This window comes from Sminthopsis crassicaudata, chromosome 4 (genome assembly GCF_048593235.1).
Source record: "Sminthopsis crassicaudata isolate SCR6 chromosome 4, ASM4859323v1, whole genome shotgun sequence".
In the NCBI taxonomy this organism is placed as follows: domain Eukaryota; kingdom Metazoa; phylum Chordata; class Mammalia; order Dasyuromorphia; family Dasyuridae; genus Sminthopsis; species Sminthopsis crassicaudata.
Genome location: NC_133620.1, coordinates 300689014 through 300713351, shown reverse-complemented (window position 1 = coordinate 300713351; position 24338 = coordinate 300689014). Strand labels below are relative to the sequence as shown.

General features: G+C 34.6%; 1 protein-coding gene across 2 annotated transcripts in view; it reads left to right on the top strand.

Annotated features, from left to right (window-relative positions):
- USP43 (ubiquitin specific peptidase 43) overlaps positions 1-24338 on the top strand; it is a 110073-nt gene that overhangs the window by 5737 nt on the left and 79998 nt on the right. For both annotated transcript variants that reach the window (XM_074311932.1, XM_074311933.1), the window contains exon 2: positions 20192-20323. In XM_074311932.1, the coding sequence (XP_074168033.1) occupies positions 20192-20323 (132 nt within the window). The remainder of the gene's footprint in view (positions 1-20191; positions 20324-24338) is intronic.

The window sequence follows — 24338 nt, the reverse complement described above, 5'->3', positions numbered from 1 at the left end:
ACAGCAGCCCTACCTAAAAAAAAAAAAAGTACTCATCTGTAATTCTAACTGTTGTAAGATGTCTCTTCCCCACAGATTGACGGGGATTTTTTCAAGTATAAAAGGAGTAAAAATTCCTGTTTCATGTTCAAATGTTCATCTCAAAGGGGTAGCACTAATTTCATCTGCTATTAATGCTCCTACACCAGACATATAGGTGTCTGCCTTAATCTTTAGCCAGTGACAGGGCCAGCTGGCACCTTTAATGATTGCACTTGTGTCTACCAATCCTTCTAATGGTATAGCATTTATTTAGATAGTGAACATAGGTTGGTCAGCTGTAACAGCTGCTGTCTAGAATATTCCTGGCTTCTGTTGTTTGGAGTCAGAATCTGGGCAATTATCACCAGATTGCCTATTAGGAGTCTATATCAGTAAACTTGATGCTACTACTTCTCCTGGTTGATAAGTCACATATTGTCTATCTGTACTAGTGACTGGGATATTATCTACACATTCCTAAGTTTCCCACATTAGTATGTATGGACACTGTTTTGTAAGTACTCTCAAGAAGTGAAATGGTCAAGCCTACTGTGCCTGGAGGCAAGGGATCCATAGGTTGGAGAGGAACAGATTTCACCTTTCCAGGGGGCATCTCAGTTGTCCCAGCTGCATACAACTCGGTTCTCCCCAATTGTAATCCCTTTCTCTCATCAGGTTGCTTCCTGGTTGATTGATTATGTAATCCCTTTCTTCCATTAAATTGCTTCTTGGCTGATTGGTCATGTCTGGGTACTGAACTTCTAAAGACTCTCTAGGTACAACATCGGCTGCCATCATGCCCCAAATATTTTTGCCCCAAATATTTTTTGCCTTGGGCCCTGGGACTGAGCTCCTCATCCCATTTCCCTGAATCAATCTACATTCTGATGCCCAATGGAAGCCTCTTTTGCATTTTGGACATGGGGTTTTGGGTCTTGTTCTCCCACCTTGTTTTTTCACTCTGTCTCTATGCCAACATTGAGTTTTCAAATGCCCTAGTTTACCTCATTGAAAGCATTGATGAGTCTCTCTGGAAATTCTTTGCCAAAAGGGATCCTGTCTTCCTAAATTTGGATCTTGGGAAGTCTGCATCCTAGCCTGGCTATAAAAGGTATTTGTATCCACTGTGACACAGCATCTTATGATCTACTCTAAAGGAGCATCCTTGTGTAGTCCTAATTTAATTCTACAAACCTCATTAGCATTTTCTTTAGCAAGTTGTTTTATAATTTCTATTGCTTCATTTTCACCAGTAGTTCATATGACAGCTGTCTGCAGACATCCCACAAAAAATCAGCAAAGGGTTCATTTGGACCTTGCTCTATTTTTGTGAAGACTTCCCCTCTATTTTGCTTTCCTGGAAGGGTGCCCCATGCTTTGATAGCAGCAGAAGCAGTTTGCTCATATGCTGCTATAGGGTAATTAATCTATGCTGAAGTGTCTGCATAAGGACCTACACCTGTTAGTTGGTCACAAATGATTGGTGTATTAACTCCAGGTTGCCTATTTCGTTGGGCTTGTATCCTACAGAGTTCACTATATTCAGAAAGCCACAACAAGTTTTGTCCAGGTTCTAAACATGTCCTTGCTATAGATTTCCAGTCAGTAGGGGTTAAAATTTCATAAGCCAAATTCTGTAATAAGATCTTAACATAAGATCATGTAGACCGGTAAAGAGTGCCAGCTTTTTCATATCTTTGATAATTTCTAGATTAGAAGGTGTGTATCTTCTTTCTTGACCTGAAGAGTTAAGCTGTTCAATCACAGGATAAAAATCTATTCTGAAATCAGCTGTATTCTGCCCTTTCTCTTTGGCTTTAAGTAGTGAGTTTTGCAATGTATTCATGGGGAGAGGGTAGTAGCTGGTGGGGAGGTGCTAGTGATATCACTGCCCCTCCCACTCTTCCTCCCTCCACCCAGGAAGGTGAAGTTGATGGGGGAGGGTCAAGAGCCTGTTGAGTTGTAGGTGAAAGTGAAGCTGGGCTGTGAGAGTGAGAATCACCATACCATTTAAGTTCCCCATCCCTTTCTGCTATTTTATCAGTACTATCCCCCTTCTCTTCCTCTTTCTTTAAGGCTTCATTTATTTGACTGTTCTCCTTAGAGCTTTTCTTTTTTCTAGAACTTGTGGGATTTTTAAGGCCAATTGTATTATGTTGTACATATATAGAATGTTTTCTTAGACATTGAATCAGGACCTTTATCATTGTAATATTCACATAGTTCATCTCCTACTAGTTTCCAATTACTTGCCTCTATTTCTTTTTCCTTGAAGAACCAAGGGGACGTGCATTCTAATGTTTCCAAGAGTCCACCAAACCCAAATTACAAGGAAATTTTGCCTCTTTATTAGTTTAAGTGTGATTTATATAAGACCTCCCTCAGGGTGGGAGTGGGGAATGAGTTTGGGGAGAATATTTTCCTAATATCTACCCCATTTTAGCTAGAAAATGAAAGTTACTAGTTTAGCCCTTGAAAGGGTTCCCTGTTTGCGGATTTTAACACTCACCCTATTTCCTGGTCATAGGTACTTCTTCCCTGAAATTAGAGTCTGTAGTGCCATGTTGAAGGGCTAAATATAAAGTACAGGCTAGCTCCCTGGAAGGCCTCAGGATTATCCAGAGTCAGGATAAATCGACATCCTTGGTCTTTAGGGAGAGAAGTGAAGGAAGCAGGCAAGTTGTCACAGGGCTTGCCAAAGATGTATCCTTGATTCTGGAATCCAGAGTCTCCAGCCTCACTCCTCCTTGTCCTGCCACCAAGCAACTCCGACTTCTTTCCTTCTGCCCTCCAGTTCTTGTCTAAGATTATCTCACTACCAAACATTCAGCAAGCACCATTGGTGAGGATAGCCATCATCCAAATATATGCCAATAGAACCATTATCTCACATTGAATAGATAGCCTTATATAAGTGCTCTCTTGTCTGATTTAGAGTGTCAGCCCAGTACAATACTTATTTGCTTTTTTCTGTATATTATGTACCTCATCTGGTTCCTGATGAATCTCATGATTCTTAAATTATCACTTTGTATTTTCCCATTCTTCGTATTTTGTTCTAATATTTCTTCTTTTCCTCCTCCTCCTCCTCCTCCTCCTCCTCTTGCCCAAGGCCCCACAGCCAGGAAGTGTTAAATGTCTGAGGCCAGATTTTGAATTCAGGTCCTAACTTCAGAGCTGATATTGTATTCACTACACCCACTAGCTACTCCCACTGATATCTCTTGACTCATGAAATCACTACTTTTTGTCTGGTCTATTTTGATTTTCAGAGAGTCTATTAATTGGATAAGATTTACTAACTTTGTTCTCAGCTATTTTTTTTTTCACAATTCCTTTCAGAACTTATATTCTTTCATTATTTTTGAGTCTATTTGTTATGAAGTTACAGTCTTTTAGGTTATATTTTTTGGAAGGTGTCCTGCCAAGTTCCTTTCATGACAGAAAATAAAGGGTATATCCAAATCAAGAAGAGCCAAAACAGAAAATTAAAGACCAATCTCTGAATATTGATGCAGAAATTTTAAATAAATATTAGCAATTAAAAAAAATTAGCAAATTTATCACCATTATAATACGTTATGACCAAGTGGGATTTATACCATGAATGCAAGGCTGGTTCAACATTAGGAAAATTATTGGCATAATTGATTATATCAATAAAAAAAACTAATGTAATTCATATAATCTCTATAGATTTAGAAAAAAAAGCTTTTTGACAAAACACAACACCCATTTCTACTAAAAATATTAGAGAAAAGGAATAAATGGAATTTTTCTTGAAAAAACAAGCAGCATCTATCTAAAACCATTACTAAGCATTGTATGTAATAGAGATAGGCTAAAAAGTATTCCCACTAAGATTTGTTGTGAAGCCAGGATACTCATCACCACTATTATTCAATATTGTACTACAAATGTTGGCTTTAGCAATAAGAAAAAATTAAAGGAATCAGAATAGGCAGTGAGGAAATAAAACCATCACTCTTTGATATGATGGTATACTTAGAATTTTAGAGAATCAACAAAAAACTACTTGGAACAATGAACAGCTTTAGCAAAATTGTAGGATATAAAATAAAGCCACAGGTTATCAGCATTTTTATGTGTTACTAGCAAAGCTCAGCAGCAAGAGATAGAAATGTTATGTTTTTAAATGTCTGTGCTTTCTTATAGTGTTAGTATATCTGTGTAATCACATTTCTAGGCTTAATTCCTGAAATGAAGCTTTGTACCACAGCCAGGGCTCTTACTTCTGTGCTTTTGAGTGGGATTGTGAGTTCTTTTTCATTTCTCCTGAGTTATTTGAGTTCCTGCACTGGCCTGTTTACTACTTCCAGATATCTTTTTCTTTAACATGAATTAATTTACATAATTGTTAATTGGTTTAATAAGTCACTTCTTTTAGGGACAATTAAACTTTAAAGAAGCTTTTAAAGAAGCTTCCTAGTTTAGAAATTGAATATTAATAGTAGTCTTATGGCCCAAGAGATATTTTTGGGTGTTAAATCATCCTTGATTGGTATATCTATTCTCATACTGAGGTTTACTCTGCATATTGTAATATGCAATTACAATCACAAAAAGTCACACTTCTAGTAGACCCTATTCTCTGATTTTGAGGACAAAGAAGCTGAGACCTAATGAAGTTGATTTTGGCCTTTTCCAAAGAGTGGATCTAAAGATCAATACCTTTTACCTCGCAAAGGTGACAGTGGTCCTTATGACAGGTGCCTTTAATGATTACAATAATCTTTTTTCCTTCCTGGTACTTAACAATGCTTATTAAAAAGCTAGAATGTTTGTTTTTAAGATACTAAATACTCTGACAAGAACTGGTTTGTACAGTTGCAAATGTTATGTAGTTCCTGCACACCTCCCAGGGGAGTGGTTGAGTCTGTTCAATTGGACCCTGGCACTAGAAGGTGAAAGTAACAATATCCCTCCTCAAGACTTCCTGCTTATAGTCAGCCATTAGGTATTTATTTGGCATGTGTAATACACAATACACTGATGTGCTCAGAAAGGTAAGGACTAAATTCTTTGCTCTTAGGACAGCTGTAGTGATACAACCAATCCAAACTTATAAGCATTTTTTAAACACCTTCTATATATAAGGCCACTATGCTGTGTATTAATACAAAGACAAAAACTAAATAGCTTTTGTTCTGAAGGAATTAAATTGTGGGAAAATAATATGTAAAAAGGTTGGCTAGAGGGCACAGTGGATGGAATGCAGTTCCTAAAGTCAGGGAGACCTGGGCTCAAATGTGGCCCTAAAGAGATGTGCTGTGTGAATCTAGGCAAGTCTCTTAATTCTGTTTCCTTTAGTTTTTCTCATTGGTAAGATGAACCAAGGAAGGAAGTGGCAAACGACCCTAGACTATTTTTGTCAAGAAAACCTCAAATGGGGTTACAAAAGTCTGACACACTTGAAAATGGCTGAACAAAACAGAAATATGTAAAAGAGAAATAATAAATAATGGACATGAAACTAACATAACTATTAGATTCATGCTGGAAACATGATATGATGATATCATATTCTGTAAAGTCAAATGAGATACTTGGGGTTCTACCTGCCAAGACAAACTCAAGAACAAAACACTTTTCACACAAATAAAGTCATATCTAAACAATTGGAAAAATATCTATTGTTCATGGGTAAGCTGAGGTAATATAATAAAAATGACAATTCTGTCAAAATTGGTCTACTTGTTCAGTGCCATACCAATCAAATTGTCAAAAAATTATTTTATAGAACTAGAAAAATTAATTAAATTCATCTGGAAGAATAAAAGGTCAAGAATGTGAAGGAAATGAATGGAAAAAAAAATACAAAGGATGGTGACTTAGCAGTACCACAACTAAAACTATATTATAAAGCAGCAACCATCAAAATCATTTAGTACTGGCTAAGAAATCGAGTGGTGGATCAATGGAATAAATTAGATACAAACAAACACAATAATCAAGGTCTAAAGCAATCTAGTATTGCTAGAAATATTACCCCCAAATTCCAGCATCTGGAATAAAAACTCATTATTTGACAAAAATTGCTGGGAAAACTAGAAAACAATATGTCACAAACTCAGCTTAGATCTATGTCCCATATCAAAATAATGTCAATGGGCATAAACAATGATACCATAAACAAACAAGGGATAATTTACCTATCAGGTCTTTTGAGAAGGAGGAATTTATGACCAAAGAAGAACTAGAGAACATTATGAAAGATAAAATAGACAAATTTGATTATATTAAATTAAAAAGTTTTTACACAAACAAAACCAACAGAAACAAAATTAAAAAGGAAGTATAAAGCTGGGGAAAATTCCTTACAGCCAGTGTTTCTAATAAAGATTGACTCATTTCTAAAACATAAAGAACTGTGTTAAATTTTTAAGAATGAAAGACTTGGTTCTTCTCAGTGGTTTAGTGATCCAAAACAATCCCAATAGACTTTGGACAGAATACCATCTGCATCCAGAAAAAACTAAGGAGATTGAATGTAAATCAACACATAAGTTAGCTTTTTTTTTTTTTTTAATGTTTTTTTCTCTCCTGTGGTTTTTCCCTTTTGCTTTGATTTTTTTTTTCTCCCAACATGATTCACAAAGCAATGTGTACTAAAAGTAAATAAATTTACTGGAAAAAAAATTTTTTTAATGAGATAACATATGCCTAACACCTTTAAAATCTTAAAAGCACTACATACTTGCTAGCTGTTTTTTATTATTGTCATATTTAAATGGGGATCATAATACCTGTATCTCCAGCTTATTAAGCCTAAGAGAAATAAAGTTTATTAAAATTCACCAAAGTGTTTTTGTTATCAGTTATTTATGGGATACTCCTGAGCCCAATATCTCAAGAAAAAGAAAAAAAAATCTAAAATAAAGTTAATAATATCCACTCCTATTATCAATCTAGCAAAAGTATTTTGTTTGGAGGGTAGATGAAAGGAAACAAAGGTGATATATACTGTCTTCATATTGTTTCTACAATGTTTCCTTTTCCCTTCTGCCTAAGTCTTCCATGTGTATCCAAAGTTCAATGGAAAGCCCATCTATCTATCTTATGAAGTGTTCTTTGATTATTTTACATTGTCTCTGTCGTGTCTGTATGCTATACTTAATGTTTGTACCATACAGCTTAATATTTGTTTCATGTGTATTTTTAAAAAAAATGTATGCCTGCAAAAGGTTGCCTGTGTCAAAATGGAAGATTTTTTTGCAAGATTATTCCTTCTTATGGAAAAAGTATGATTTAATACTTAGCTTTGCTCTGAAATCCATATTCTGGTGTGGTCTACCCTAACAACTTCTCATAGAGGATAAAATAACAAAGGAATAGCTGAATGTCTAAAATTCTTGATTATATTTAGACTTGACTTAGTTATAGAATCAGGAAGTGCTTATGAACACACAGTTTCTAGAAGTCATAGGTAATTTCTCATATCCCATTACTCAAAGGTATATGTAAAAATTGTCTTTTTAAACAATTTTCCTGATTTTTAATAAAATAAAATGAGTATTTCCATATAAATTGTATAGTAGGAGAGAATTACACATAAAATTGTGAATCTGTGTAACATTGTGAAATTCTGGATATAATATTATGTAGCTTGCTTTGTGCTTTAAGTATATGATATTCAACATGCCTCTTTAATAAATGTCTTGTTTGTCTGTGATTCCTTCCAGTCTTCTTTATCTTCTCTCTTTCTATATCTTTTTGTGTAGACAGAAGGAAACCCTAGCCCTTGTTCCTCATCTCCTCCTGTTAGAATTCTTACAAAGTGCTAAGTCAGTGGAGTTGATAGAGACAATGGTTGTTCAGCAGGGTGCTTAATAGTTTTCTAGATGTACTTAGTACTTATTAGAGTTCCACAAGATTCATATCTTTAAGAGAGCATATATGAGGAGGAACCCACTAAAACACAAGCCCACTCTCAGAGATGGAGACTGATTCATTCCATTTTCCACCTTTGTGTTGGCTGGAGGCTCAAGTGAAGGAGATAAGATTTTGATAGAAATAATAAAGGATTTGGACTTTAACTCCTGGCTGCATTTGGGGTGATTACACTGAACTGAAAGGAAGGCTGCCTCCAGAAGCCCCCAAAGAAATCTGCTCCCAGAGAACATTATATTTTAGAGAAGAACATTATATTTTGGTACCCAATGTGGGGCAGACATGATCCAGATTTCAGTGGAAAAGTCTCCCTGACCCAGAAATTAGGGTGAGTACCAAAATAAACAAGAAAACTTTTTTAAAGGGCTAAAATAGTATTTCTGTTAAAATGGGACAGATGTTTAGAAAACATCTTCAAGGAAAATGTGTAGAGAGCATTGCCAGATTTATAAAAAGTCAAGCTTTAATTATAACTTGGGAGCAGATATTGATCTTTTAAAAACTGTACAGTACACATCTCCTTGGTTCTCTAAGGAAAAAGAATTGAATCCAGACGAGTGGAAATTAGAGCAACTAGGTGAATACTACAATTCCAATCCAAACTCAACTTCCAAAAATACACTTTATACACACAATTTAATACAACTGGCTTTAAGAAATTATATAAGTACTAGAATAAGGAAAAAGAAGAAAGAGGAGGAGAGGGAAGTGCCAACTAAACTAGGTGAAAAGGATGAATCAGATAAGAATGTAGTTAAGTACATTTCTGAGTGTGGCACTTTACAGCAGGAGCATTTCCCATCCCCTGATCCACCTCTCTCAATTAACTCTTCATGGATGGAGGGAGAAGGAGGAGGGGGAGGACCACCTATGAAGCAGCCTATAACAAGATTACAAAAGACATTGGTCAAGGCAAAAAATAAAGGACAGGATGGATCTGATTTAAAAATAAATGCATATCCTGTGATTGAAGAGCTTGATTCTTCAGGTAAATAAAGGAAAAGATACACTCCTTTTGATCTGGAAAAAATTAAGGATCTGAAAAAGGGTTGCACTCTTTATGGGGGTACATCTTATGTTAAGATGTTACTAGATAGCTTGGCTTATGAAATCCTAACCCCTAGTGATTGGAAATCCATAACTAGGACGTGTTTAGAACCTGGACAAAACTTGTTCTGGTTTCAGAGTATGATGAATTATGTAGGATTCAAGCCAGATACAATAGCCAAACAGGAGTTAATGTACAGGTCACTTTTGACCAACTAACAGGTGAAGGTCAGTATGGAGAGAATTCAGAACAGATTAATTACCCCACAACAGGTTATGAACAGATTGTAACTGCTGCTATAAAAGCTTGGGGTTCCCTCCCAGGCAAAGATGGGGGAGGGAGCCTTCACCAAAATAGAGCAAAGTCCCAATGAACTTTTGCTGATTTTGTGGGATCTTTGCAAACAGCTATCACAAGAACCATTGGAGAAGATGCAGTACAGAAATAATGACCAGATATCTGGCTAAGGAAAATGTTAATGAGGTTTGCAGAAAAATTATATAGGGAATACATAAAAATGTTCCTTTAGAGGAGATCATAAGACACTCACTGTGCTACAGTGGGCACAAATGCTTATTATATCCAGATTATGATGAACATGGGTAGACAGGGTCCCTCTTGGCAAGGGACTTTTAGAGAAAATAATCAATGTTTTCAGTGTGGAAAAGTTGGACATCTGAGAGCCCAATATAGATATGGAGATAGAGAAGACCTAAAACCCTATGTCCAAAATGCCACAGCTTCTTTACTCCCTCCACCCGCCTCGGCCCCTCGGCCCCTCACCTCAACCCCACCAGGAGGTATCCCTACAGAGAATGAAGCCAAGGAAGTGGGGAGCACAGAGACGAGCCAGGATGGGGATGGGAGCTCCAGTGAGGGTGAAATGTGGGGAATGGATGAGGACATCATGGTAGAATCAGGCAATGACTCATGGGAATTGATCACCTGTTATTGCCAGAAGCCTTTTGCAGGGAGGCCCATGATTGAGTGCAGTTTATGTGGAACATGGATCCGTCTTTCATGTGCTAAGATTAAGAAGACCAACGTCCCTGATATATTTTACTGCCAGAAGTGCAAGGAGTTGCGACCAGAGGCCCGTCCGTCCAGTGGTCTCTCTAAGCCTGGAGAGCCCTAAGATCTGACCCACCCCAAACCTCTCCTACTTCCAAGTTGGAACTCTTCCCAGAGACATCATCACCACGATGGGGGTCCCTATGTTGCCACTGATCCATTGGGATTTGAACACTGTCCTATTATGAGGTGGGGATTCTCAAGAAAGGCTTGCTTGGGAAGGTCTTTCCCCTCAAGCCTTTAAGACTTGAATTTTGATCCATTGAACAGGAAGGTGTCCCTCTTCCTAAGATTCCCTACTTCATCCCTTCACTGTTCTGCCAGTTGATCCTGCTTACTCCCATATCCACCAGCCCAAACTAGGGTTGGAATCAGGGTGGGGTGAGGCAGTTGACTATACCTCTAGTGTAACATTCCATCATTTATTTGGATTCTTACCTTTTATTTTCTTGAACCCTTTCTCCCATTTCTTTCCTTTTGAAAACCTTTTGGCTCAGGTGGCCAAAGGAAGGTAACAAACACATGGGTCTCTGTCTTTTGTGTGGGACAGGTGATATTTCTATCATCTACCTACTTCTTTGTTTTAATAATATTGGCCAGCTGCTTGTACATACAATGTGTTTGTAAATAAATAAAACAAAGTGGGCTCTTTTGTGTTTATTAAAAAAAAAAAAGCCCCTTCAGAAACCCACTAATTCGATTTGACTTTCCATTTCCTTTGGTGCTTTCATCTCCCTTCGAGATGTCAGGGAGGGGGTAACCACCTCCTTTTTATGGTGTTTTCACTCCTTTTTTGAGCAGTCAGGGAAGTTGTGATCACCTTCTTTTTTGGGGTTCTCACCTCCTTGAGAAGTCAGGGAGGTCAGGTCCACCTATGTTTTAAATCAAAAGAAAGCGGGAGGTGTTAGAATTTCTTGATAGAGACAATGGTGGTTCAGCAGGGTGCTTAATAGTTTTCTAGATGTACTTAGTACTTATTAGAGTTCCACAAGATTCATACCTTTAAGAGAGCATATATGAGGAGGAGCCCACTAAAACACAAGCCCTCTTGCAGATGGGGACTGATTCCACCTTTGTGCTGGCTGGAGGCTCAAGTGAAGGAGATAAGATTTTGACGGAAACAATAAAGGATTTGGACTTTTAACTCCTGGCTGCATTTGGGGTGATTACACTGAACTGAAAGGAAGACTGCCTCCAGAAGCCCCCCAAGAAATCTGCTCCCAGAGAATATTATATTTTAGAGAAGAACATTACACCTTCCCAAAACCTTGTAACAAATAAGCATAGTAAGCAAAACAAATCCACACATTGGCTATATTTAAAAATGTCTTATGACAACTCTGAGATATCACTACACACCTGTCAGATTGGTTAGAATGACAGGGAAAGATAATGCAGAATGTTGGAGGGGATGTGGTAAAACAGGGACACTGATACATTGTTGGTGGAACTGTGAATACATCCAGCCATTCTGGAGAATTATTTGGAACTATGCTCAAAAAGTTATCAAATTGTGCATACATACCCTTTGACCCAGCAGTGTTATTACTGGGCTTATGTCCCAAAGAGATCATAAAGAAGGGAAAGGGACCTATATGTGCAAGAATGTTTGTGGCAGCCCTCTTTGTGGAAAATGAATGGATGCCCATCAATTGGAGAATGGCTGAATAAATTGTAGTATATGAATGTTACGGAATATTATTGTTCTGTCAGAAATGACCAGCAGGATGATTTCAGAAAGGCCTGGAGACACTTACATGAACTGATACTGAGTCAAATGAGTAGGACCTGGAGATCGTTGTACACTTTTAACAACAATACTATATGCTGATCAATTCTGATGGATGTGGCCATTTTCAACGAGATGAACGAAATCAGTTCCAATAGAGCAGTAATGAACTGAACCAGCTACACCCAGCAAAATAACTCTGGGAGATGACTATGAACCACTACATAGAATTCCCAATCCCTCTAATTTTGTCCGCCTGCATTTTGGATTTCCTTCACAGGCTAATTGTACACTATTTCAAAGTCTGATTCTTTTTGTATAGCAAAACAACTATTTGGACATATACATATATATATATATATATATATATATATATATATATATATATATATATATATATATATATATATATATGTTTTAATTTACACTTTAACATATTGAACATGTATTGGTCGATCTGCCATGGGGGGGGGAGGAAAGAGGGGAAAAATTGCCAAACGTTTTGGCAATTGTCAATATTGTAAAATTACCCATGCATATATCTGGTAAATAAAAATTATTAATAAAAAATATATCTTATTTTGTATTTTGCATTTATCACCTCTCCATCAGGAGATGGGTAACATATTTCACTATTGCTCTATCAAAAATCATTATTGGTACTTTTATTGATCAGAGTTCTCAGGTATTTCATAGTTAGTTTTCGTTACGTTGTTGGTGTTATTTTATGTGTTATTCTCAGTTCCCTATCAGTTTATATGAATTTACCCAAATAACCCTTAACTGGTATCTTTCATCATATCTTAAATCACATTAATATCCATTATAGTTATTAACCATAATTTGTTTTTCTATTCTCCTATTGTTAGATATTTCTTCATTTCTTCTTTTGCCACTATAAAATATATGCTACAAATATTTTTATCTATATGATTTCTTTTCTTCTTTTCTTGATCTTGTTGGGGGCAGGCTTAGTAGTGATATTTAACACAGGTTATAAAATTAATTACAGTGTAATGATTTTTTGGTCATAGTTCTAAATAAATGGACCAGTTTAAAGTTCTAAAAATAGTGCATTAAGTTTTTCTGTAACCCCTTCAACACTTGTTATATTCTGTTGTCAATTTTGCTAATCAAATGAGTATGAAGTAGACTTTGAGTTACTTTAACTTTCAATACTCTCATTTTATATATATATATACACACACACACACACATATATTTATTTATGTATGTATGTATGTATGTTTGTTTGTTTATTTTTTGCTGAGGCAAAAAGTGACTTGCCCACAGTCACACAGCCAGGAAATATTAAGTGTTTGAAGCCAGATTTTTTTTTTATTTTTTTGAGGTTGGGGTTAAGTGACTTGCCCAGGGTCACACAGCTAGGAAGTATTAAGTGTCTGAGGCCAGATTTGAACTCGGGTCCTCCTGAATTCAAGGCTGGTGCTCTATCCACTGCACCACCTAGCTGCCCCCAAGGCTAGATTTAAATTCAAGTCCTACTAACTTCAGGGCTGGTGCTCTATCCACTACACCAATTAGCTGCCCCCAGTTTATGATTTTTTTTAATGTAATTGTTGGATGCTTGTATTTTTTCCCCTTGAGAGATTCCTGTTCTTATTTGTTAACCATTTACCTATTGGGAATGACTTTTTTTTTATCTATTTGAGTCAGTTCCTGATATTTTGCATATTATATTTTGGTCAAATCTTCAGTTTTATTTCATTAGATCTCCAGTGGATTCTTTTTATTTTTACTCTATCCTCTTTTTGTAATAGATCTGGGCAGTTTTTAATTATTATTATTTTTTTAAAATATGGTATTCAGGTGGCATATCCTGGTAGTCTGATGTTTTTTAGATGATTTCTTTTTGATATATTTTATAATTTGCCGCTTTTAATAGGAAATAGTTTACATTTTTTTCATTTTTTGATTTTGATATAATATTTCTTCTAGTCACTTGTATCATTTATTTTTCTTTGCTCTATTCTAATTTTCATACATTTTGTTACTTGAGTAAGATTTTATAACTTTTGCATTTTCCTCCCAATTTCTTAGCAATTCCTTTCTGTAGTTCTTTCATTTGATTTATAATATTCTTTATATATCTTTACTTTCATCTCTTTCATGAATTTTAATAGATGTCTATCTCAAGCTCTGTCCACAACTGCTGTGCAGTTACTCTCTTCCTTTAGGATTGTGTCCTGGACATCTCTAGAAGCATAACATTTCTTTATTGTCAGTGTAATTTTTTTTTCTTTTGCTTATTCACATTTCCAGCTAAATTTCCTAATTTGAGGTTTTTTTTTTTTAGGGGGGGGGCAGGCTCTAATTGATTTTATGCACATGGAAGGGATGATAGATTGGTCTTTCTGTTCTCTTTGAAGAGCTATCAATAATCTTCTTTTCCACTGTTGCTTGCTGTCTAAAAAGCACTGAAATGTCTCATTCTCATCTGTATCTTCAAGATACAGAATGCTGAGATTCTTGAGGCCATAAGGAATTGCATTATTCAGAAAGTGCAAACCAAGTGTTCCCCAGATCCTTGACAGGGATGAGGAAGAGGAGAAAAGATAATAGAAGAGGAAAAAAATGACTAGATGAGTCCAAGAGTATGAAAACAGAGGCTTCCCAGCCCTGTACCTGTCTTGCTCTACCTCTTCTCCCCAGTGATTGCAGGATTCTGGGGGTTACCTTTTACAAATTTAGTCTGGATAATGGCACTTCTTATTTGCTGTTTGATTTGGCACTGTTCTTTTATCTTTTCTCTAGTCTTGTGAACATTTTCTTTGGCTATCTGTCATGCCTGGAATGGTCTTAATCCTCATCTCTACCACTGGCTTCCTTGAAGTCTCTCCTCAAATCCCATCCTCTACTGTAGGGAAGGGGGACCTTTTTTCTGCTAAGGGCTATTTGGATATTTATAAAATTATTCGTAGGCCATACAAAATTATTAACTTAAAAATTAGCCTGCTATATTTGATCAAACATTTAATTAATTCACTTTTAATGTGATGACTGAAACTGCTTCTCTTTGGTGAACTGGTATTGATAATGTTGCTACTCATTACTGCTTTTTCAGGTTTGCATCAGTCAGTCTGGAGTACAGTTGCCTTTGCAGTGGTAAGTTGTAAAAAGAACTGCTTGCAGCAGTAAGTTGTTAGGAATATAGGAGGAACATGAGTTGAAATCTATATGGTAGAAGAATTCACATTGATAAGGTGACAGATGCATTGGAATATGTATGGGATGTATGGGAAAATGAGGGATGGTCCTAAAGGAAAGAAATATGACAATTCAGGTAATTGAAGCTGTATTTTGAGTCCATTCTACATAATATTGTTGTCATCTAAGATCTTTTTACTTTTTCTGAACAACATACTACAGTTAATTCTTTTTAGAACCATTCATACTCAGATTTGTGGTTTAGAAGACAGGAGGTGTTTGGTAATTTTACTTAACCTTCTGAAAATCTCCTACTTCCCAAAGGATGGATTTACTGTGAGGTGATAATCAGGAAGGTATGAAAGAATTACACAAAAATCAGAGCTGAAATATTTTATAGATTAAAACTGACATTAAAATAGTTCCAGTTCTTTGAAAGAAAGGTCACAGGATTATGGGCTAGAACTGGGGAAGTGTTAGAGATCATCTAGAGAGCATCACATCCCTCATTTTACAAATGTTCAAAGTGAGGTTCAGACAAGTTATATAGTCTCTTGCCCAAAATCACACAAATCATATGTAATAGTACAACTGGAAATTAAAACTAGGTTGTCTTAATTGCATTAAAAATGATAATCAGATTTAAATACAGGCTTAATTATAAATCTTTTCTTGTTAGGCCTCAAAGTGGCATTATTGAATTAAAGCATATTCATAGTTTAGTAACTTTGGGGGTATAATTCCTCCTTGTTTTCCAAAATCACCATATAAATTCAGTGTTCTACCACTAAGGATCACTTCAGGGATTTCATTTGATTTTGAGGTTGATTTTTTGTTTATTTGTTATTCTTGTAGTAGTATGTTTGAAAGTTCCTCAGAAATGGATGAATGCCAGTTTAAACCCTTAAGAGTTTTAATGGAAAGATTCTGACATGGTATAAAGAATTCCCTTTGAACTTGTGAAAAGACAGTATAAGTACCTTGGCTGGAAATACTGTTACTTTCAATATTTTAGTCATTTTGAAGAAAGTATTTCCAATGAAATGATAAACTTTTTTTTTTCAGAGTCCTGATGATGAAGCATGCTTACCAACTTCTGGTCAGAGAGAAAATGGACTAAAATAAGTTGTCATCTTGGCTATGTCCAAAAAGTCATTTCATTCTATTTGGTCCATCACTTCTCTGTCAGTAGGTAATTAGCATTCTTTATCACAACTTTCCTGGAATCAGAGTTGGTCATTGTATTGATCAGAATGATATTCTATCAAATTTATTCATTTTTTACAATGTTGTTATAGTTAGTACAAATTACTCTGCAGACTTTGGCCACTTTACTCTGCAACAGTTTATTCAGTTTCTCTGAAAATATTTCCATCCTCTTTTTTCTTCTGCAAAATAGTATTCAATTTCATTCATGTTTCCATTTTCCAGTTGATGATCATTTCCTAGTTTACTGTTCTTTGCCACTATAAAAAGCACTGCTATAAATATTTTCATATATATAAGACCTTTCCCTCTTTCTTTATTCTCACTATGGCTTAGGCCTCAAAGTGTCATTACTGAATTAAGGCATATTCATAGTTTAGTAACTTTGGGGGCATAATTCTTCCTTGTTTTCCAAAATCACCATACAAATATTCAGTGTTCTACCAGCAATGAAACATGTTAGTTTTGAAAGTTATATGCTGTTATTATATTCATATATAGACTGTACCTTCTGTTCTAGAGCATATATAAAAATGCCGATTTCAATTTTTATTTTTAACAGTATTTTATTTTCCCAAATACATGTAAAGATCGTTTTCAACATTCACTTTTGTAAAACTTTTGTGTTCCAGATTTTTCTCCCTTCCAAAACAGTAGACAATCTGATGTAGATTAAATATGTGCAGTTCTTTTAACATGGAAATACTGATTTTATCTAGTTTTTATTAAGTTCATAATAAAAGATGAAAATGTTGAAAAAGTGCCAATTAACAAAATTCAGTAGAGACAAAAAAAGTAAATTTCATTCAGAATAAGTTCAGATTGTATAAATTATCTGTAAGTCTACTTGTACTCAAGAATTATATGAATAAAACTATAAAACATGATTAAAGAAATCTAGATAAATGAGTGTAGTAATTAATTGTTGTTAGTTTGTCCTAATAGAATAAAAGTGATAATACCTAAACTAATTTATAGAATTCAAAATCATGAACCATATCAAACTATGAAAATACCTTATAAAACTATATAGAATAATAAAGAAAATTCTTGAAGAGGAACAAAAAGTCAAGAATCTATGGAAAAGTATTGTTAAAAAAAAGTAGGAAGGTAGGGGTCCTAATAGTACCAGAATAGTTAGCTATACTGTAAAGCAGTAAGCATTGAAACAATTTATTGATCAGCTGAACAGATTAGGCATATCAGACCCAGAGGTAGTCAAACAGAATAGCTTATTTTTCAATAAAATGAAAGACATAACCACAGGTATAAAACTCACTATTTGATAAAATTGCTAGAAAAACTGGAAAACGGTATATCAGGAATTAGATTCAGACTACTATCTTCAACCAGATACTACAGTAAACTCTAAGTGAATTCATGGCTTATGAAAAAGATCACATCATAAATAAATTAGAGGAGAAAGAAGGAAATATTTTTCACACCTATGTAGTTTGGGGTCAGGTAAAGGAAAAAGATAATTATAAATGATAAAATATATAATTTACATTCCACTCATGATAAGTTTTTGCATAACAAAATCAATGCCAAAGTGTGTGTGTGTGTGTGTGTGTGTGTGTGTGTGTGTGTGTAGGTATGTAGGTATGTATACATATATTCAACTAGAAGGGAAGGCTTCAGTTAAAATCTCGCCTCAAGCACTTACTAGATGTGTGTCCTAGGCAAGTCATGTTCCTTTCCTCCCTCCCTCCTCTCTGTTTTCTCCCTTTTTTCCTCTGTTCACTTAAAAGAATCATACCCTTCCTTGTTGATGATTTGTCCAAAGGAATATAAATTTTGATCACTAAAACTCATAAGATACCATAAGGTTTATGGACTAGATTTCTTCTGTTTTTCTTCTGTTTTTCTTCTCTTCTCAATTATTCTATCAATTTAAAAAATTGGAACAATTCTTTTTTGCCCCATGTAGTTTCATTTATGATTTCTTGAAATGGAACACTGGAAACCCAAGCTTTGATATAGCTCATTGGGATTCAAATGGAGTTACTTGACCATAGTAATATAATATAATATAAATTATATATTAACATATATATGTAATTACATACATTAATATGTAATTAACATAATCATTTATTAATATTATATAACTACATAATTCCTCTTATACTCTTTGGTCAGTAATGGGTCCTAGGCCAAGCCTTACTTGGTCGTTGTGAGTATAAATAGCAGTTGTTTCGGTTTTGGACAGAAAGTTTGGTTTTTCCTCTTAGATTGTTTTTATTTTTTATTTTTTTTTTGAATTAGGTAAAAGAGGCCTTTTTTTGGGGCCTCTTTTCTTACCTAGTCTTAATAACTTGAATGGGTGTTGCCTCAGACAAAATGAAACCTGGGAAAAACCTTAGCTTAAAAAGAATAAGGTCTCCCACTGCATCTAGGGCCATCTCCTGTCTTCCTGATCTATATTTTGCCATTGGATTCAGATGGCTTTGGAGGGAAAAGTGAGACTGATGACTTTGTACAACCCTGCTTCACTGAAATCCAATTCAGTGTGAATCAAAATATCATCTTCTTGATGTCATTAGTCTTGTTCGAGAATAACAGACAAGCAACAATAGCTGTGTGTATAACTTAACAAAATAATTACAAATTTCTTTCATTTGTGCCCCTTATATATGAAAAGTGACTAAACTATATATGCTTTTGACTTATGATACGTTTAGATAGGCATATGTTCCAAGGAATGATAGAGGGAAATGACTCATTTGTACAAAAGTATTTATAATAGGACTTTTTGTTGTAGCAGAGAATTGGAAACAAAGTCAATGTCTTTCAGATAGAAAATATTTAAAGAGATTACATATATATATATATGAAAGTAATGGAATATTATAAGCCAAAAAGAAGAAAGTGATGCATTTAAGGAAATTGGAAGTCTTATATGTACTGACTGGTAGTTTTCAAAAGAAATACAGGTTATTAACTACCACATGAAAACATGCTACAAATCACTAATTATTAATAAATGGAAACTAAACAATTTTGAGCTCTGCCTCACAGAGGGTAAAAAAAATGATCAAAATAATTAAAATGAAAATTACTTAAGGGGCCATGGGAGGATAGGCATACTAATTCACTGTGGGTAAAGTTATTAAGTGATCCATTCATTCTGAAAAGGAATTTGGAATTATATACAAAAAGTCACTAATTGTTCAGACCTTTTGAATTAGTCATATCACTTATATCCCCAAGAGATGAAAAATGGAGAAAAGACCCATGCGGACAAAAATATTTATAGTTCTATTTGTTGTAACAAAGAGTTGGAAACAAAATGAATATCTATTATTTGGGGATTGGCTACAAAAGTTATCATATGTGAATGTAGTTGAATAGTATTACATCATAAAAAATGATAAAAATCATGTATTCAGAGAACTCTGGAAAGGACTTGGTTCACTTGATTTAGAATTAAGTGAGCAGAACCCAGAAAGGCTAATGATGAAGCATTCTATGTGTGTGTATTCAGATGTGGCCAATGAATATGAATTGTTTTGCTTTGCTATATTTATTATTAAGGGAGTACATTTATTTTGTGAGGTGGGGGAGTATTATATGAAGAGCTGGTAGACAGTGTTAGGAAGGCGGAAAAAAGAAGAAAGAAATGAATTAGCATAAATATTTTTTTTAAAAGAAATGTAAAAGCAGAAGTAAATATTGTAGGGAATATGGTTAAACAGGGCATTTTGGAGACTTTCTTGTTAAATTTAATATACAACTAAAATTAAGTTCATATTTTCATATGCAAATTTTAATGCATTAATTGATTGCCAGGGATCATATTTATTGTCAGTCTTTTTTTTTTTTTTTTTCTTTTAAACACCATTGTGGTCTTTAGCAAAAATTCATTTCTTTTTTCACTTAATCCTTGTTGCCTTTCCAAACGTGATGAAATTTTTGTTTTTGTTTTTTTTTTTAGTAAAGAGATATGAAAAAAGATAATGAAGAACCTCTTGGCTGTGCTCAGTTCTCTATGTATTTCAGTGCAGGTGAATGATTTTGATTCTCTTTTTCTTTAGAACACAGTTTCTAAGTATGGCTCTCAGTTCCAAGGCAATTCACAGCATGATGCTCTGGAATTTCTCCTATGGCTTTTGGATCGTGTACATGAGGATTTGGATAGTTCATCTCCTGGACAGACTTCTGAAAAGGTGAGCCACTACAATTAAACAAGACTTGAACATTGTGGAATGTAAAGAAAAAAAATGTCCTTTGGGAATTAATAACATAGAGATCTCGTGCCAACAATGTGTTAGCAGCTTTTGATTACTCGTATTAATGGAGGAGAGTGCTGACTTGAATAAACCAAAATGATGAATACCCTAAAATTTATTTTTACTTTGGCAGATATTTTTATTATTGCATTTGGCAAAATCTGAATTAGGAATTTGTAACTCTTCCAAAATAATAATGAATCACATTGTAAAGATTAAACTCTGAAGAGGCTGCTAATCCTTATTTATGGTGTTGAGTTGGGAGCTTCACAGACTAGAATTTTTATACCTAATTGTAGTAACAGTGAAATACAAGAAAGAAACTCCCCTTGAATTTATGCTTTCACTCATCAATCTCTTCTATTCACTTCAGTTTACGTCTTATTATAAATTGAAGGAAAAATAAATAGATAGATGGAACATTTACTAAGTATTTATTATATGCTAAGAATTGTGTTTAATATAGGGATACAAATACAAGCAAAGACAATCCCCACAGTCTGAAGGAAAAGGTAGTACCACATAACAAGGGACAGGAAGAAAAGGGGAAGGGTTCTTGTAAGCGTACAAAGCAGGTGGTGGAAGAGTCTAAAGAGTAAGAAGTTGAGCCTTGGAGAGAAGAAGATAGATGACCTGGACTCTATGAATTTACCACTCAAGGGAGAAAGCATTTTCAAGAGAAGACTGTTCGTGTGGAGATAGTTATAAGACACTTATGATAGTGTCGGCTTATAAAGATAAAATGAAATGTGCTTTTTGTCTTCTAGGAGCCTTCAACATAGTCACATAATTTCAAGGAGAGTATACTTATTCCTAGGATTATTAAGAAAGACTTTGTGTTTGAAGTAGCACCAGACCCAAGCTTTTAAGGAACTAAATGAGGAGGGCTTACATTTCATAGCATGGGAGACAGCCAGCACAAAAATACTGAATCTTCTGGAATTTTTGTAGAGAGAAAATTTAAAGGAAAAAATATATAGTTAAAACCAGAACAAACAGGACCTAGAAATAATGATAATAGCTAGCATTTACTTAGCACTTTTAATTACAGACCACTTTACAAATATTATCTCATTTTGTCCTTACAACTCTGGGAGCTAAGATTATTATCCTTATTTTATAGAAGAAGAAACTGAAACAGATTAAGTGATTTACCTAGAGTCACATAGCTACTGCATTTCCAAGGCCAGATTTGGACTCAGGCCTTCCTTACTCCTGGTCCAGTGCTTTATCTGTTCTACTACCTTGATGCTATTAAAATGAATAAGGAAGAAAAGAACTAGATTACATTTAGGAAATTGTACAGTGCTTTTAAAATAGGCTGCACCGTGATCATAGAAAACATCTTTTTGATGTTAGTGGATTTTTTTTTTTTCAGTACTTCTGTATATTTGTGAGACTTAGAAGTCAAGTCAACAAAGATTTATTAAGCACTTTTATGTTACTGATACTTTGCTAAGCACTAAGTTTACCAAAAAAAAAAAAAAAAAAAAAAAAAGCAGTCCCTGACGTAGTCTAATGGGAAAGACAAAATATTAACAATGATGTACAAATAAAATACAGGCTCAACTGGAGCTAATATAATCTTAAAGGAAGGGCACTTAGTTGAGGTTTCTTAAAGGAGATGGGATTTAGGAATAAGTAGGTGGTATATAGTGGATGGAACATCTACTTTGGAATCAAATGTGACCTCAGACATACTAGCTGTGTGACCTTGGGCAAATCAATTACTTTTATGTATGTGTGTACAACACATACGCCCCCTCCCCCATATATATGTATATATATCTTGAGATTATATATGTGTGTGTATGTAAAAATATATATCACAATATATATATCTCATTATATCTATCTCAATCTTTAGTGGAGGCATACGAAGTGAAAGAATTTATAAACATTTATTAATACCTACTATGTGTCAGGCACAGTTCCAAACTCTAGGGATACAAAAAGAGGCAAAACAAAGTTCTTTTCCTAAGGTGCTTACAATTTAATAGGGGAAATAACATACAAAGAAAGATGTACAAAGTAAACTATAATCAGGATAAATAGGAAGTAATTAGCAGAGGGAAGGCACTAGAATTATGTTGCGTTGAAGAAAGCTTCCAATATACACCCACACATACATCATAGTTCACCAAACAAATACAAAGGAAAGAAAATTTGAATAATCCAAGACTTTTCTGTATTCAACAGTAAACACAAAAAGAGATGGAGCAATGGATTCTTAAGAACAGTAGAGTTTAGTATACATCCCAGGATAACCTATCCTGCAGATCTGAGCTTAATAATTAATGAAAAAAGATGGAGTAATAAAGAACTATTTGAAATGTTTTTAGGGGGAAAAAAAACCCCAAGAACTGCTGAAATTATTTGCTTCTCTAAAACCCACAGCAGATATGTAGTAGGAGTGAATAAAATACAGCAGGGAAGGACAGCAATGGTTAACAGAGGGACTGCAGGGAGGCCAGTATGCAAAGAGACAAAGTGAAGGCAAAAGTCTGGTGGAGGTTTCAGTGAAAGACAGACCCAGAGCATTATGAATCAAGATTTTTTGTGGGACTACAATGTAATGTGGGAAGCTACAGAGATGTTGCGGTTGGGATCATGAATCAGAGAATCTAGGGTCTACATTAGATAGAAAAAGAGGATGGATAATGAAGAGAATGAGAGAGCCTTTCTGGTAAGGGGTGCAAAAAAGAGAAATTTTCAAAAGTAATAAACAGAACTAATTCAAGTAAAGGAGGGAAAGGAGAATCTACTGAATTGATAAGAGAAATAAAGAAGAGGTGGTGAAACTAATCAGCAAAATCCCAAAGGGAAAGGGATAACAAATGAGAAGAAGAGATGATTGAGAGAAGAGAGCTATTGTTAATAAGACCACTTTTAAAAAGCTTAAGGAAAAGTAACTGAGAGAACATAGAGTATTGTATTCACAGCAGAAGGGAGGGGATCCTAAAATAGAGGAAAATATCTACCTTTTATAATTTTAAATGTGAATGGATTAAATACTTGTTGTTCAGTTGTTTCAATTATTTGACTCTTTGTAACCCCATTTTGAGGTTTTCTTGGCAGAGATACTAGAGTAGTTTGCCATTTCCTTCTTCAGAGTCACATGGCTTAATTCAATATATTAAAAATCAAAACATCCCAAATCATATGGCCATCTTAATAGATGTAGAAAAAGCCTTTAACAAAGTGCAACACTCTCTTTTTTTTTTTAAACTAAAAAACTTAAAAGGTAAACATGGCATAGAAGAATCTTTTTTTAATACCATAAAAAAGCATCTGTCTAAAACCAAAAGCAAATATCATACACAATGGTGGAACTAGAACCTTTTCCAGTTGAGAGTAATACAAGGATTTCTACTCTTACCCAGTATTACTTGATATAGTTCTGGTAATGCTAGCAATAACAATGAAACAAGTCAAAGGAATTACAGGAATAAGCTAGGTAAAGAGGAGATAAAATTATTCCTGTTAGCTGATAAGATGATTTATTCAGAAAACCTCAAGAGAATCACCTAAGATACGTATTAAAGCAGTTAATGTGTTTAGTGAATGTGGCTACATTCAGCTAACAGGCTAGAAAATAAACCTCAAAAATCCATATCATTTCTACAGAATAATAGAAAACAAGGAGCAATAATAGAAAGGGAAACCTATTCTTCTTCTTTTTTTTTATTATAGCTTTTTATTTACAAGATATATGCATGGGTAATTTTTCAGCATTGACCATTGCAAAACCTTCTGTTCCAACTTTTCCTCTCTTTTCCCCTTTTCCCTCCCCCAGATGACAGGTAGAACAATATGTTAAATATTTTAAAGTATATATTAAATACAATATATGCATACATATCCGTACAGTTATTTTGCTGCACAAGAAGAATTGGACTTTGAAATAAGGTAAAATTAACCTGAGAAAGAAATAAAAAATGCAAGTGGATGA